General features: G+C 36.0%; 2 protein-coding genes across 3 annotated transcripts; one reads left to right on the top strand and one right to left on the bottom strand.

The window, feature by feature from the left end:
- On the top strand, window positions 1,572–3,152 carry LOC105159095. Its single transcript, XM_011076042.2, has 4 exons — window positions 1,572–2,469; window positions 2,558–2,626; window positions 2,710–2,770; window positions 2,872–3,152. Exons 1-4 carry the CDS (start codon window positions 2,089–2,091, stop codon window positions 2,898–2,900), a joined length of 540 nt encoding a protein of 179 aa, XP_011074344.1. The 5' UTR covers window positions 1,572–2,088; the 3' UTR covers window positions 2,901–3,152.
- Window positions 5,501–11,863, bottom strand: LOC105159093 (U3 small nucleolar RNA-associated protein 4 homolog). 2 transcript variants are annotated; one of them, XM_011076041.2, is made up of 11 exons: window positions 11,586–11,863; window positions 11,328–11,471; window positions 10,468–10,786; window positions 10,321–10,384; window positions 10,112–10,225; window positions 9,836–9,998; window positions 9,223–9,376; window positions 8,499–9,097; window positions 7,638–7,819; window positions 6,788–7,048; window positions 5,501–5,885 (listed from the first exon to the last, which is right to left on the bottom strand). In XM_011076041.2, the coding sequence occupies exons 1-11, from the start codon at window positions 11,745–11,747 to the stop codon at window positions 5,588–5,590; spliced, it is 2,460 nt and encodes an 819-aa protein (XP_011074343.1). In that variant the 5' UTR covers window positions 11,748–11,863; the 3' UTR covers window positions 5,501–5,587. The 2 variants fall into 2 exon arrangements, with proteins under 2 accessions (XP_011074343.1, XP_020548323.1); XM_020692664.1 differs by having other exon boundaries at window positions 10,468–10,783.

The raw sequence follows: 13,312 nt of genomic DNA, 5'->3' as shown, positions 1-13,312 counted from the left end.
ATTTGAAGTGGTCATTATCGGAAATAAGGTAGGAACAGAGGTATGTTCTTGTCAGTTCTCGAGATTATTTTTTATTTTTTAGTTGTATGTATCGTACTAATAGGGGTTCAAACAGTATAAAGTATTGAAAGGACCAAATTGCCCTCCGAAAATATGAAATTACCAAAACAAGACATAAATTCGCATCTTTTTTAGTAGCTAACCCGGTGACCCGAATTATGAGTTGTGGATCCTCAACCCATCCAACAGCTATATGGAGTATGGAGTCTGACATATAAGCTTCTATAAATACATTTCGATAACTTCTTGATCATGTTTACTAGATGGGGCTCTATTACACATGTATGTGTTTATTACATTGACACTAAGCTCTGCAACCCTTATAACTTTGAACTAATATTGATGTTGTCATCAAAAGATCCTTGTTGAGGGCACGACAAATCTAACTCTATATTGCAGGCCGATCCCATCATCCAACTCAAGAATACTAAGTGGAACCCACCAACAAGAGTTATCAGATCATCACAAACCTCGATCTGGAGATTCAAACTTTAATAAAAAGTGTAGATGATGTTATGTAATTAATTAATAATATAAGATGCTAAAAACACATTTTTCTTGCATATAAGGGAGCTATATTTTATGTGGGGGTAAATGCAGCTCTAGTGGTGTTGAGTTAGCAAGTACTAGTGTATCTATCATAACCTATCTGTGCATGTTAGCAGAAGCACATGATGGGCCTGTGAATCATATGTACCCTTTAGTCTCAGCTGGCTTTGCCCTTTCTCTTACTCTCCATGGGCCAATGCTGCATTAATTCCATTTTGACATCCATTGCCATAACCCTTCAACATAAGGTAACCTCTTTTGGTTAATTACAATGAACTCTCGTGAGTGTTTTTGTAATTATTTATTTTATTATTAAAATTTTATTTTCAAGAATATGAAGGAGGTGATTATAATTTCAAAAAAAAAGAAAAAAAGAAAAAAATAATATATAATGAATTATTACTAATCGTTGTCATTAATATTGTTTGAAAAGGTTTATTGCATGCCAATAAACTATTCAAATGAAGAAAATAAGACAAGCGATAGATGGTAATGAAGACGAGGACTGTCCTTTTTATGTTCACCTTTATGAAGTGAAACAAAGTCAAAAAAAGGTTAGGAAAAAAGTGGTTTTAATAGCCAATGAAGCAGCAAGAAATCTGAGGATCAAATTACGTTGTAATATTTAGAGACAACCTAAGCACTTTATGTGAGTTGATGCTGAGCATGAAGCTGACCAGCAGCAGCACGCCAAGCAGCTCTTTATCTCTTTTGCAAAAGCAATCCCAAGAACATTAGTTTATGTTGTTTGAAAGTAAGACCATCATGTAAAGTTCAAAAAATAAACCCTTTTAACGTTTCGATATATATCAGAAAAGGTTGTTTCAATTCCAAAAAAATTACACTGCATATTCCTGCTAGCTATCTGGTCTTTACTTTTTAGGAAAATTTGAAATGTAACGTGACTATAAGAATGAAGGATGAGTTTTGTCACAAGAATAATGTAAAGCTTAAAAAACGCGTTCTCGCTTGCAATTTTTATGTGAGGCAAAAATTTGGGGATGTGGGGGATGTTAACTAGTTTCTCTAAGGCCAAAATAGGCCTACCTGGTAGCAATGGGAGCTGCACCTTTCTAATCCTCTCTGTGAGAAACTGAGAGTTAACTTTGTGGACAAACAAATATTAGCTCTTCCCATATTCACTATCAATTGTCAATGGCCAACCCTCCCCACCCCCCACCCCCCACACCCCTCCAATGAGCAAGACAACTGGCAAGTTTGATTCTTCTGGAAAGAGAGATATAATATTGGGCAAAGGGATAGAGCCAAGGACAAAAAAGAGTCTAGGATTTGAGTGTGATTTATTTGGTCTCATATCCCTTCACCTCTTCATCTTTCTCTTGTTATAAATAGACACAAACAAGAGGAAAACAGTCCATATATCACTCTTCTCACTTCACAATTATTATTGCATCTTTGCATACACTGCAAGAATACAAGAATTCAAACTCAAATTGCAAAAGCCTCATACATAGATAGATGATGAACATGTCAACTTCTGAATGCAGCAGCGGATGCGAATCGGGTTGGACTATGTATTTGGATCAACACTCCAGCTCCACTGATCCATACAGCAGAGCTTATGTTCAGAACTATGAAGAGAAAGGAGTGTATGTGAATTATGAGGATGAAGAAGATGAAGATCTGTCCATGGTCTCAGATGCATCATCAGGGCCTCCACACTTCCACGAGTACGGAAACTGCGGTGTCGACACGCAGTATTATGGCTACTCACCTCCAGGTTCTGAAGATAAGAAGAAAACCAAGCAGAAAAGTAAAAGTAAAGAGACAAGAACCATGAAGCAGCAGAATTTGTGCCTTGATGATACTGCTAGCTCTCCAGTCTATCATTTCTCCCAGGCAAGTTCAAGAAAAGGACAACAACATTGTGCTTTGCTCCTTTTGTCTGAAATTGTCATTGATTTTTGTGTCGGTTGTTGGATTTCAGGGCAATGTACCTCCTTCTGGTAGTCATTACTCAGTGCAGCAAGAAGGCTTTTCTTCTGCACATTTTGAGGTGCTAGATTCTTGCTTTTTGGTTCATACATTTTGATCCTATCATTCTGTCCTGATTGCTGACATGATTATTATATCGTACAGAGTGAATCTAGATCAAAAAAGCATTTAGGCTTCTTCAAATCTTCTGCAAAAGGGAAATCAGGTGAGTGAGTTCTTCTGTGATGATTGCAAGTTGTGAATTGTAAGTATAATGCTTTCAAGGCCTAATTTGGCTCTTCCTACCGACGTTGTTCGGATTGTCAGGCAGTTTGCTGGGGAGAAAGAGGCAGTGAGAAGTGGGGAGGAGTATATTTTCTGTCTGTTGTGCTGCAGTTTGCTCAAGAGATGGGATTCCAAAAGTAAAAGGGGATGGGAGTTGAATTTCAGACATCTTTGTTTGTTGTATCTCTTTTTCATCTATTTGTTTAATCTTTTTCTACCTGTTACTTGTTCCTGTCCATGCAGTAGGGAACAACTTGGGATCATAAATGTAAAAATTAAGTTAAGAAATCATTAGAAAACAATAAACCATTTTTTTTGGTTTTTGTTCTTTTCTCAAGTTTTCTTGCATTAAGCCCTCCTGCTCTAACATAGATGAACCTCAACTGCTGAACTGCATCTATCTGTGTTCAAAACTGAAAATTTTACGTAAAATTCTTACTCAAATCAACAGATTCGATCAATCCAAGAATCATCAAGAGACAGAATTAGATAGAAACAAATGCCTTAAACTAACAATTTTAGCAGTGTATTAGGAACATACCACTTATAATTATGGTGTTTAAGCCACAAATAGACACAAAAATATGAGAGGGAGGAAATGAGTGGCCACATAGTTCTACTCCAGGGATTGCCAGCCTAGCTGAGAACCAGTTGAAGTGGACTAAGTGAGTAATCTGGTAATAAAATCTGATCTTAAACTTAAAGGGGACAGTATCTAATGATGAAAAATTGGTGGCAATAAACCCTATTTTTCTCAATTACAAATCAAAAAGCCCAAAAGGGACATCCCACCACTTATGACAGCTACATACTAAATTTGTGATCCCCATAAATATAATTCATGCAATTATTGAATTTGTTGGGATGGAATTCCTCCAAATGTGTATTAAAGCTTTTGCCATCCTCAGAATTTTGAAACCCATATCTTGGGGAATGACAGAGATTTTTGGAAAAGGACAAGGCCTCCCAGCTGTGTTCTTGGCCCTAACAATCTTCCCTTCCCCCCTCATTTCATGGTACTCTAATAATTGACAAACAATATTATCGGTAGTGAGTTAATTCAGTGTTGAATCAAATAGAACACGTATCATTTGAATTGATGGGCAATATCAAAATTTATCAAAAAGTACTATAGGGTATAAATGTATTTTGGGAGGAAAAAATAATAATCAAATTACAGTTCCACTAGCTTCTAAAATCTACTCTTCTCATTTTCTCTTTGGTATTGGTAGGCCTTTCTCAAAGTTTAGTTGTTTCAGTGACATTTACGTGATGAGGTGAACTCTTCCTCTCACCCATCAGTTAATGTGGTTGGTGCTTCTCAATCAATAAAATGAAATGATGGATTAATGGATTGATTATATAAGTACCACTAACGGAGAAAATTATTTAAGAAATTCCTCTTTTGTCCAATCCTCCATCAGCTTCCGACAAAATTTACATACCACCAAAGATATAAAAATTTAAAGAAGAAAATAGAAATATTATAAAAAGACCCAAAAAGCATTTTGTCTCAATTTTTTTCTCTTTTCTAGCCAAATAGATGTAATAGGTGAAAAGCGTCCAAAAGATTTGTTTTCAACTTAAGAGTGTGTATATAATAGTAAGTGCACATGTGCCTAGATGTTTGGGAGTAACTGGGTTTTTATTAGTCTGTGCTGTACTCAACTACATGTAGCATAGTTTGTGAGGGTTGTTTTTCATTGATTGCTTTATTGCTTCCTAGTCAAATGTTCGTCCCATGTTGATACAAATATTTGTCCACATTATGTTAAAAAAAAGAAAGGGCAAGACTTGGGCCTCGCGATTGCCCCCAATTATTCTTTTCTCTACAATAAAGCATCATCAATTATTGAATAAAATCATGGATGTACACACGTGCACTACATGTAGCCACACCACGCACAAATTCAATAAATATACACAAAGAATCCATCGAGCAACTAATTGCATGATCTAACGGATAAGCATCCACGTGTGCACACTCTCAAACAATTAAAACAATTGATATTATATTTCTCACTAATTATTGACAAATATCGTCACATAATTCACTGGACTAGTCTCTTTCAAACCAAAAAAGAACAATCAACTTCAGTGAATAAAATATGAATACGAAGTATTTATTATAAAGTCTTTAATCACTTTTTGATTTTTATATCACATGAATAGATGACCATTATGAGACTAGCAACAATGGAAACAAAGAGAGGGCCGGGTTGGGCGCTTGGAAAGTTGATAAAGTAGTTTAGAAAAGATGAGCATCAAAGGCAACTTGCGCGCTCCCAAACAAAACCAAATATCATCCGCCGGAGTTTAAAGATCCCAAGGAAAAGGAATCTTTCAACCACATTTTATTTTAATGTACACAATTCACTCATTTATCAAAAAATAAAACCTTTAATCATCGATATTCAAAGACAAGCTTTCAAAGGAGGATATGAAAATTTCTTACGAGTACACCAGGAAAGGAACATCACAGGTTCCAACAAATAAATGAAACTGAGCATTCCAAGATAAACTGTTGAAATATGTAAGTAATGAAAATTGAAAATTGTATTAAAAATTAAATTACTATCATTTGTTAACAGAACTATCTAAAGGGTACATTGCACAACATGGTGAAGACAGACCACCCTCCCCACCCCACCCCACAACCCAAATGAGCACAAAGAGAAGCAAGGGCAAAAATGATTGAAGGCAACATTTGTAACCTTCCAGCCTAATAGGCATTAAAGGCCCACCTTTAACAAGAGTATTATGTCCCAAAAATGTGTCTATGAACAGGCTGGGCATCAAAAGTGTCAACAACTTGTAGCCATGGTTTGTCTATGACCAGAAGAGAACTTTTAGAAAGATGTTCGACAAATAAAACAGGATCTCTGAATGCACAAAAATCAAAGTTCCTTCTACCATTGAGTTTAGACTCTAATCCATGCAGTTTACGTTTTAGTGCTCCATTGCTGTGTAACTTTCTTGTTAATCCCTGACCATTTGGCACGTCAGTGTCATCGTCTCTATCAACAGGCATCCCAAAATCGATCATGCACATTGCCCTGGAGCATCATATGACGTCAGTTTTGGTTATGGATATATAAGATGCACTAAAAGTCCAAGGAAAGACTAAGAATGCACATGGCAGCATTTCAGAGAAATTGTATTTGCTTCAATCTTCTACAAAGATGAAAAGTCAGCATGAGACTTTCCGAGACAGCGAGAATCTACCATAGCTCATCACACCAAAAAAAATGTATGCCACCTGAGAGTGGATTTTTCCAAAGTCCTTCACATGGTTCATTTGAAGGAAACTGAGTACATTAACATTGTATGCTGTCCTCTATGCTATATTAACTTTTACATGAAAGCTTGTACTTGTACATGAAGCATCTCTTATTCATCAACCTAAAAGACTAAAATATGAGCTTTGTCCACAGATTGGATCAGTTGTATGTAATTTCTTTGGGTACTAAGCAAAGTCATCATGTCTTTTACTACTTCCATATTGTTAGTAGGGGCGAGAAACATTGGAAAAACACTGCTTAAACACAAGTAATATCAAACTAGGAAATATAAAAAATCCTAACTTATGATTGAGGATTATATACTTCAAAAACAGATTGCTGAACATACGAGATGCACTAAGTAGCTTATTTTCCACGCCCTAAATATATGAACATGAATTTTGGAGTCTAGGATGAAGTCCAGCATTGGACTCCATGCCCTCCATATTTTCCATTTGTGACATAGAAAGTCAGAATGACATGACAAAACATGTATCCGTATACTGTGACTAGTATAGATGAGCGATTACTGTTGCTTAAATAAAAGAGGTCAAACAAAGGAAATTGATAGATAAATCTTGCCCAAGGTCATGCATGCAAAAGGAGATATAAAAACAATGAAAACTACTCAAAGATTGTATAACAAACATATATGCTGTCATGGAGTATGAACTTACCTGGGACTGTAGACAATGACAGAAGATGAACTAGAAGACGGCTGGAATGAAAGACCAATCACTTCTCCAGGAAACTCCTGATATCTTCTGGGTAGAGAAAACGTATGACGCATGGACCACTCTCCCAACTGTTTGGCCTCCACATCTAATGCATACACCTGATTTGAAGAGGTGCAGATGATGAGAATATTGCTATTTTGAGGAGTAAAACCACCAGCAGTAACAGAGGCTCCATCCAATCTTGATATGAACCAGTGTTGCCTGCAGCAAAAAATAATTATATTACATCAAGGACTCCAAGGGAATATACCAATCGAAAAACTGGGTTTTGAAGTTTCGTCACGATACTTCTCTTAGAAATCAAACCAGATTTTGTTAAGACAATGAAGAATCTAATCTAATCAAATTAAATTTGTAAGATTGAGTATCATATCATCTGTTGTGATATGAATTCCACCCATTTTTTGATTTTATCCATGCATGTTTCACATATATAAATAGGCCATTAACATAGAAGTAGCACTGTATCTCTATACATGCACCTCCAAAAGAATTAACCCTGTGAAAAAACCATACAGTAGCTTGATATGCTTAAACATTTTAGCTTTCTGATCTAGTAGGCCCTTCCTCAAAGCAAGGAAATGGAAACAATATCAATCTTCCAAGAACTAAATATTTGAAGAAATGACTACTTACACCATCAAGTATAAATTCACTTAATTTTTTAGAACCAAAACATGAAACAGGATTTTAATAAACTTTTTATTCTATTCCAGTACTAGCGAGCAGAACTAATAATATTGAATTTTCACTATTCAACCAAAAACATGAAAGCTCATATATGACATACCTTAGGGTCTCAAGATTGAAAATATACACATCTCCAAAACAGTTGATGGCAGCTAACCACTGGCCATCAGTACTGGTGAACATTTTTGTAATGGGAGGTTCACTAGGCGGCAGACTCTCACCTCCATCTTTGCGACAAGGAGTGAAAGCATGAACTAGCTCAGCACTCCCAACATCTACCACCTGGAACAATATAAGAAGTTCCCCAAATTAGATAAGGTACTGGAGAAGGATGAGTTAAAATACAAACAAAAAAAAAACAAAAAGAAAAGAAAGAAATGGCAATCCATGATATCAATACAGACACAGTATGCAAGTCCTATTAAATGTCAAAAAGGGCAACGATGTGTGAGGCATCAAATCATACATTTCATCTCTACAGTCAAACTTGGTGAATGCTCAGTTTAGCTTTTTTTTTTCTTCTTTTTTTTTTTGGCTATTGGCCACAAGGCCCCATAATAGATCAAAAGATATATGAAAGACACAAGCACATCATGAGGAAAGTTACTTTTTTTAAGAATTCTGAGCATATGTATCTTCAATAAAGTCCTCATAGAATAATCCCCTAAACAAAGGTATCCTAAACGTCTGGTGTCATCCCATTAGGTTAGCTTAATAGCACCTGTGGCTCAAATGGCCATACCAGATCTCGTTTCTGCATAACCGGCCCACAATAATATAAGGGTGCAATTCATTACAATCAAAGAATTTCCAATGTAGATTTATCCTTCCACAACTGGGTGGCAGTCATCCCTCTCAAATGGGTTGTTGCCAAATGACCACATATCATGTCACCACAATGCAGAAATAATAAAACACATCGCATATCAATTGTGGAAACAAGAAGGAAGATAATACATACATATATCCTTCTGTCATGCCCAGCTAATAGCAACCGTGAAGAATCAGAGCTAAAAACCATGTAATGGGCAAACGGTAATTCCTTAGGGAGCTGCCTTTTGTTAACATTCCACAGGCTCTTGCCTGATTTATTTCTCTTCAACTCAAATAAATTGGGTTTCACATGGTCAGAGTAGGCAAATGATGTACCCGACGAAGAAATTGTACTGCATATGATCTTCCGAGAAGCTTTGCATTTAACTCGTGCCACTAAATCGGTGCTGGCGAGCCCACCAGATGGGCCAGGACTTGTATCAGATACCATACCATTTTTCAAACGCACACAATAGATGTCTAACGAGTGTGCAGCCTGGATCAAAAGCAAAGGCGTCTGGTTGAAAACTGTTTTCAGCACAAGTTGCATGGGCATTCTCTGTGGTGCAGGGCATATATCATGTGGAGAAAACTTGGTAAACTCCTTTACAGAATACGCAAAAAGTTTAGTGTCATCGCCAGCTGAGATAAGCATGGGCACCCCCAAATGAGCCCACTTATGGTAACTGAAGTCAAGGGGCTTCTCTGGGCCACGTGACCTCTTCACCTTTTCATCAGGCGGCAAATCTATCGATCAAAGAGAACAAATTAGTTGGATCACAGAAACCGAGAGAATAAAAGAAGACAGGTAAACAAAAAGGCATTCAAATTGATAATACCAGCAATATCAAATGGACAAAGCACAAACCTACCTTCATGGCTGATAGGTACAGCTATGGTCAATGCCCTCACATCATGTGTATGCGCTCTTACATAGCCAACATAAATCCATTTCTTGATCACTTCAGGAACAAACTTCCTGTCCCTAGAACCAACTGACTCACTGGAAAGTTTATACAGTATGACCTACAAAAACAAAAGCAGTTACAGTTACATACATTAACAAACTCATAGAAGGAAAAGCAAGATACTCAAAATCATTTTGAGATTATAACCTAAATTATCAGCCATACAAAATCATCTTAGTATAACCAAAACTGTCCATTTTCATATAATTGATTGAAGAGCCAAAGGTCTTTTAACGTATCCAACCACCACTGCTCTAAAACAGCATGAGGCGGAAATAAGAAGATCAACCCTATTCTAAAACAGCACCAAGAACCAGATAAAAAGAAAAAAATGGCTGAAACAAATCCAAGCATAACAACCCTCAACAAACTATTAAGATTGAAAATCCATTAAGTGATTTTCATGGGAAAAGCCTTGACCTCATGACTAAATTTTCAACTATGATGAGAAGGGTGTCATTGAGAACACAACTAATCCACATCATAACCACATAAAGATAACAAAACATGAATGTACCTGACCGTCAGAACCAGCAGAAAAAACTCTGTTGTGGCTAGGAGCAGCAGATAACGCATTCACATCACCCTTGTGATAGGAATGTGCCTGAAGAAGAGTTCCGAACTTATCATCCCAGAACTGCACACTACCAGAACTGTCCCCGCTAACAATGGTTCCACATCTGAAACCAACAAACGTGGTAAAAAGAAGCATCAGTAATCCAACTCCATTTTGCAGACAATAACAAATCCATGAGACTGTAAGGAAAATGAACTAATTTAATCGAACGCATACCTCAATGCAAGTAATGACCATATGCAAAGATCACTTCCACTCCGCAGACCTCCAAGTCCAACAGTTATTCGATATATCTCATGAGCTAACTTCACATCCCAACACCTTATAAACCTATCAAAGAAAAAGTCTCAGGAAACTAAACAATAAAAAATAAATTAACGGTCTCATTTACCACCATCCACAAGATATAAACAACACTAGCATACCCATCACTACTCCCTGAATAAATTCTAGTTGCATCTGAACTCCAGGTTACACTTAGTGTACGTCCTGCAAATAACAAAAAACATTAATGTAAACCTCAAACAAGAACAGGAAAATGATATTCAACTATACCAGGGCAGATTTCTCACCACTGACCCTTGGCAGCGTTCTGATGTAAGTAAGTTTTTCTGCATCAGACACACCATAGATTCGCACACAGCCATCATCGCAAGCAAGTGCTAGTCGTGTATTCTTGGCATCATTATGATCAAGAATTTCAACTGCATTTTTATCATTGTCTTCATCTTCACTTTCACTATTCTCCCCTTCATTTACACCACTAGTGAGAGAAGGATTAGCATGACCATTCTCATAAGACTTGATTTCCTGCTTAACATCGAGCAGCAAATCATTAAATGGTTCTGCAGCAATCTGCCATATTGAGATGCCAATGGAATCCAGAACCTTCTGCAATAAAACACAGCAACAAAATCAATAGCCATCAACAACTCAATAGAAGCTTCTGATATGAACCAATTGACCACAAAAAATCTTCATATGATTACTCTCCAATATTTATAATATATGCGCATTTCCATATTACAATAGAGTATAAACAAATAATACATTTTTTATCAGCTGCACATAACAAGTCCACTGATAGTAAAGGACAAAACTTTGAAGAATTAAAGCAAGCTGAGTTGGTTTGCAGCTTACTGGGAAGGGCGCTATATACTTCCACTTTATAGTCTTTGCTCTCTCGGGAAGATGATAATCATATTGACGGCATCATGTAAGATAAAATGCATTTGATCATAGTATCAGATATTATTAAAAAAAATATTTCCAACATCACATTTCTACTTCCATCAAATTGTATCCACCTTTACATTAAGTTCCTAACCACCATTACAGCGGCAGAATTTTTAAATGAGTATAGACTATATAATACAGAACAAAAAAAAAACGAACTAACAAACTAGTCGCATTGCGTAGAGTGATGGTTAACCTTTTGTCTCAAATCGAACAAATCCCACTCTGAAACCGACCCGTCGATGCTGGAAGACAACAGTCGGCCCAACGGCCCTCCTCTCGGCCCCGACCGACACCACACCAGTGAAGACACTCTCGAATTAGGGTCTCCATGTATCGTCTACACGTAAAACCCCAAACAAAAAATTAAGATCCTCTAATGTTTCTAAAGAAAATCAAAGGTTTCTTTAAGCTTAAAATTGAAATATGAAAAGGAGAGTATGGTGCGGCGTACGAGCTGACGGTGCCAGCCGACGGAGCCGGGAGAAACGAGCCAAATCTCGAGCGAGCCATCAGCGCGGGCGGCGGCGACCTGTGAGCTGTCAGCGCTTGTGGCTAGGGCCACAACTGCTGATGGATTCCACTCCACCGAGCTGATTCTGTGGACTTTTAACATTTCTCTTTACTCAATTTCTGAAAAAAAATTCGGTAGTTTGACAAAGAGATTTGTGGAGGAGGAGAAGAGCAGCATCAGAGAGAGAAAGCGGAGGAGTGGGCGGAGAACATAGAAGGTAGGTTTTTGAGGGTTTAAGCGCGCACGGGTTTGACCCGGTGGATCCGCGTCAGATGTTTACGGGCTGTTGGTATTGAAATTTTGGGTTGGTTACAATTCCTCTTTTGGGCCTGACCACTATTTGAATCTAGGCCTGTTGCTCTCGGCCTGTCCAATAACCTCTTAAGCCCACGGCAATGTTTGGTTTCCTCTTCCCAAAAGATGAAACTTTTCTTTATAGTGCTAGCCGTCCGTCGTGACGTGATATTCCTGCTTGCATATAATTTTTTATATTTTAAAATATATTATAAATAAAAATAAAATATATAAATTAATATATTATATTAACTCTAGAAAATAAGATCAATTTATCAATTACTTTTAAATTAATTTTAAATAAATTAGTTATCTTATGTATTTTTTACTTCACATAAAATTAGTCCAGTAATGTCATTAACCGTAGTTTATAATTGTAAAGGGTCTTTCCTTTTTATCTTTACTAGTTATTGTGGCACGTCATTCGTATAATAAAAATCTTTGAAACTTTAAAATATTATATATAAGAATAAAATATATAATCAATATCTTATATTTAAAAAAAGAAAAAAACTAATTTATCAAGTAATGTAAATTTTAAAAAATTAAATATGGTAGTTATCATATCTATTGAAAGGGTTTTTTGCTTCACAAAAAAAATAATGCAACAATGTCATTAACCATCATTTATGAATATTGAGGGTCTTTCTTTTTTGTACTAGTCGTTGTGGCACGTCATTCATGCATGTATGTAAGAAATAATATTTCACACTTTAAAATATATTACAAATACGAGCAAATTATATAAATCAATGCATTATATTAAAAGAAGAGAAAGAAAAAGTAAAAAAATTTAATCTATCAGTTAGTGTAAATTTTGAAAAATTGAATAAGTTAGTATTATTTACCAGTTGAATGACATTTTAGATTTCACAAAAATTGTTGTGGCAATATCATTAACCATCGTTTCAGCTATATGACTTGAAGTTATGGCTAAAACGAAATAAGCTTATAACATGATGAAGATCTGTAAATATATTTTGATGTTGTTATAATTCAAGGATGTTAATTATGTTTAATTCATTTTCACGTGATAAACAAAACTTGGGTAAAAAAATTATGATTTAATTATTTATATTGTCCTTTTGTATTTAACTCACTTTAATCCTAATTAATGCGTAATATCATTATTAGTCTATCCTAGGATGGATTTGTACATGCCAGCTATTATTTGCATAACCATCAGGAAGAAAGAGATATTCTCTAAGTAATTACTCAGCAATGTTATAAAAGTTAGATGGTGTTAAATTGTACTTGCAATTCATTTTTAAAGAGTTAGGATGTTGTTCAATGCAAAATTATTTATCCTCTAAATTTTATTGCAACTTGAATTATAAAAAAATACTGTAGTTTGTTTGATAACCATTGAATTA

Source organism: Sesamum indicum, linkage group LG3 (assembly GCF_000512975.1).
Source record: "Sesamum indicum cultivar Zhongzhi No. 13 linkage group LG3, S_indicum_v1.0, whole genome shotgun sequence".
Taxonomy (NCBI): domain Eukaryota; kingdom Viridiplantae; phylum Streptophyta; class Magnoliopsida; order Lamiales; family Pedaliaceae; genus Sesamum; species Sesamum indicum.
The sequence above is the reverse complement of the archived record's forward strand: the minus strand, read 5'-3'. Positions and strand labels throughout refer to the sequence as shown.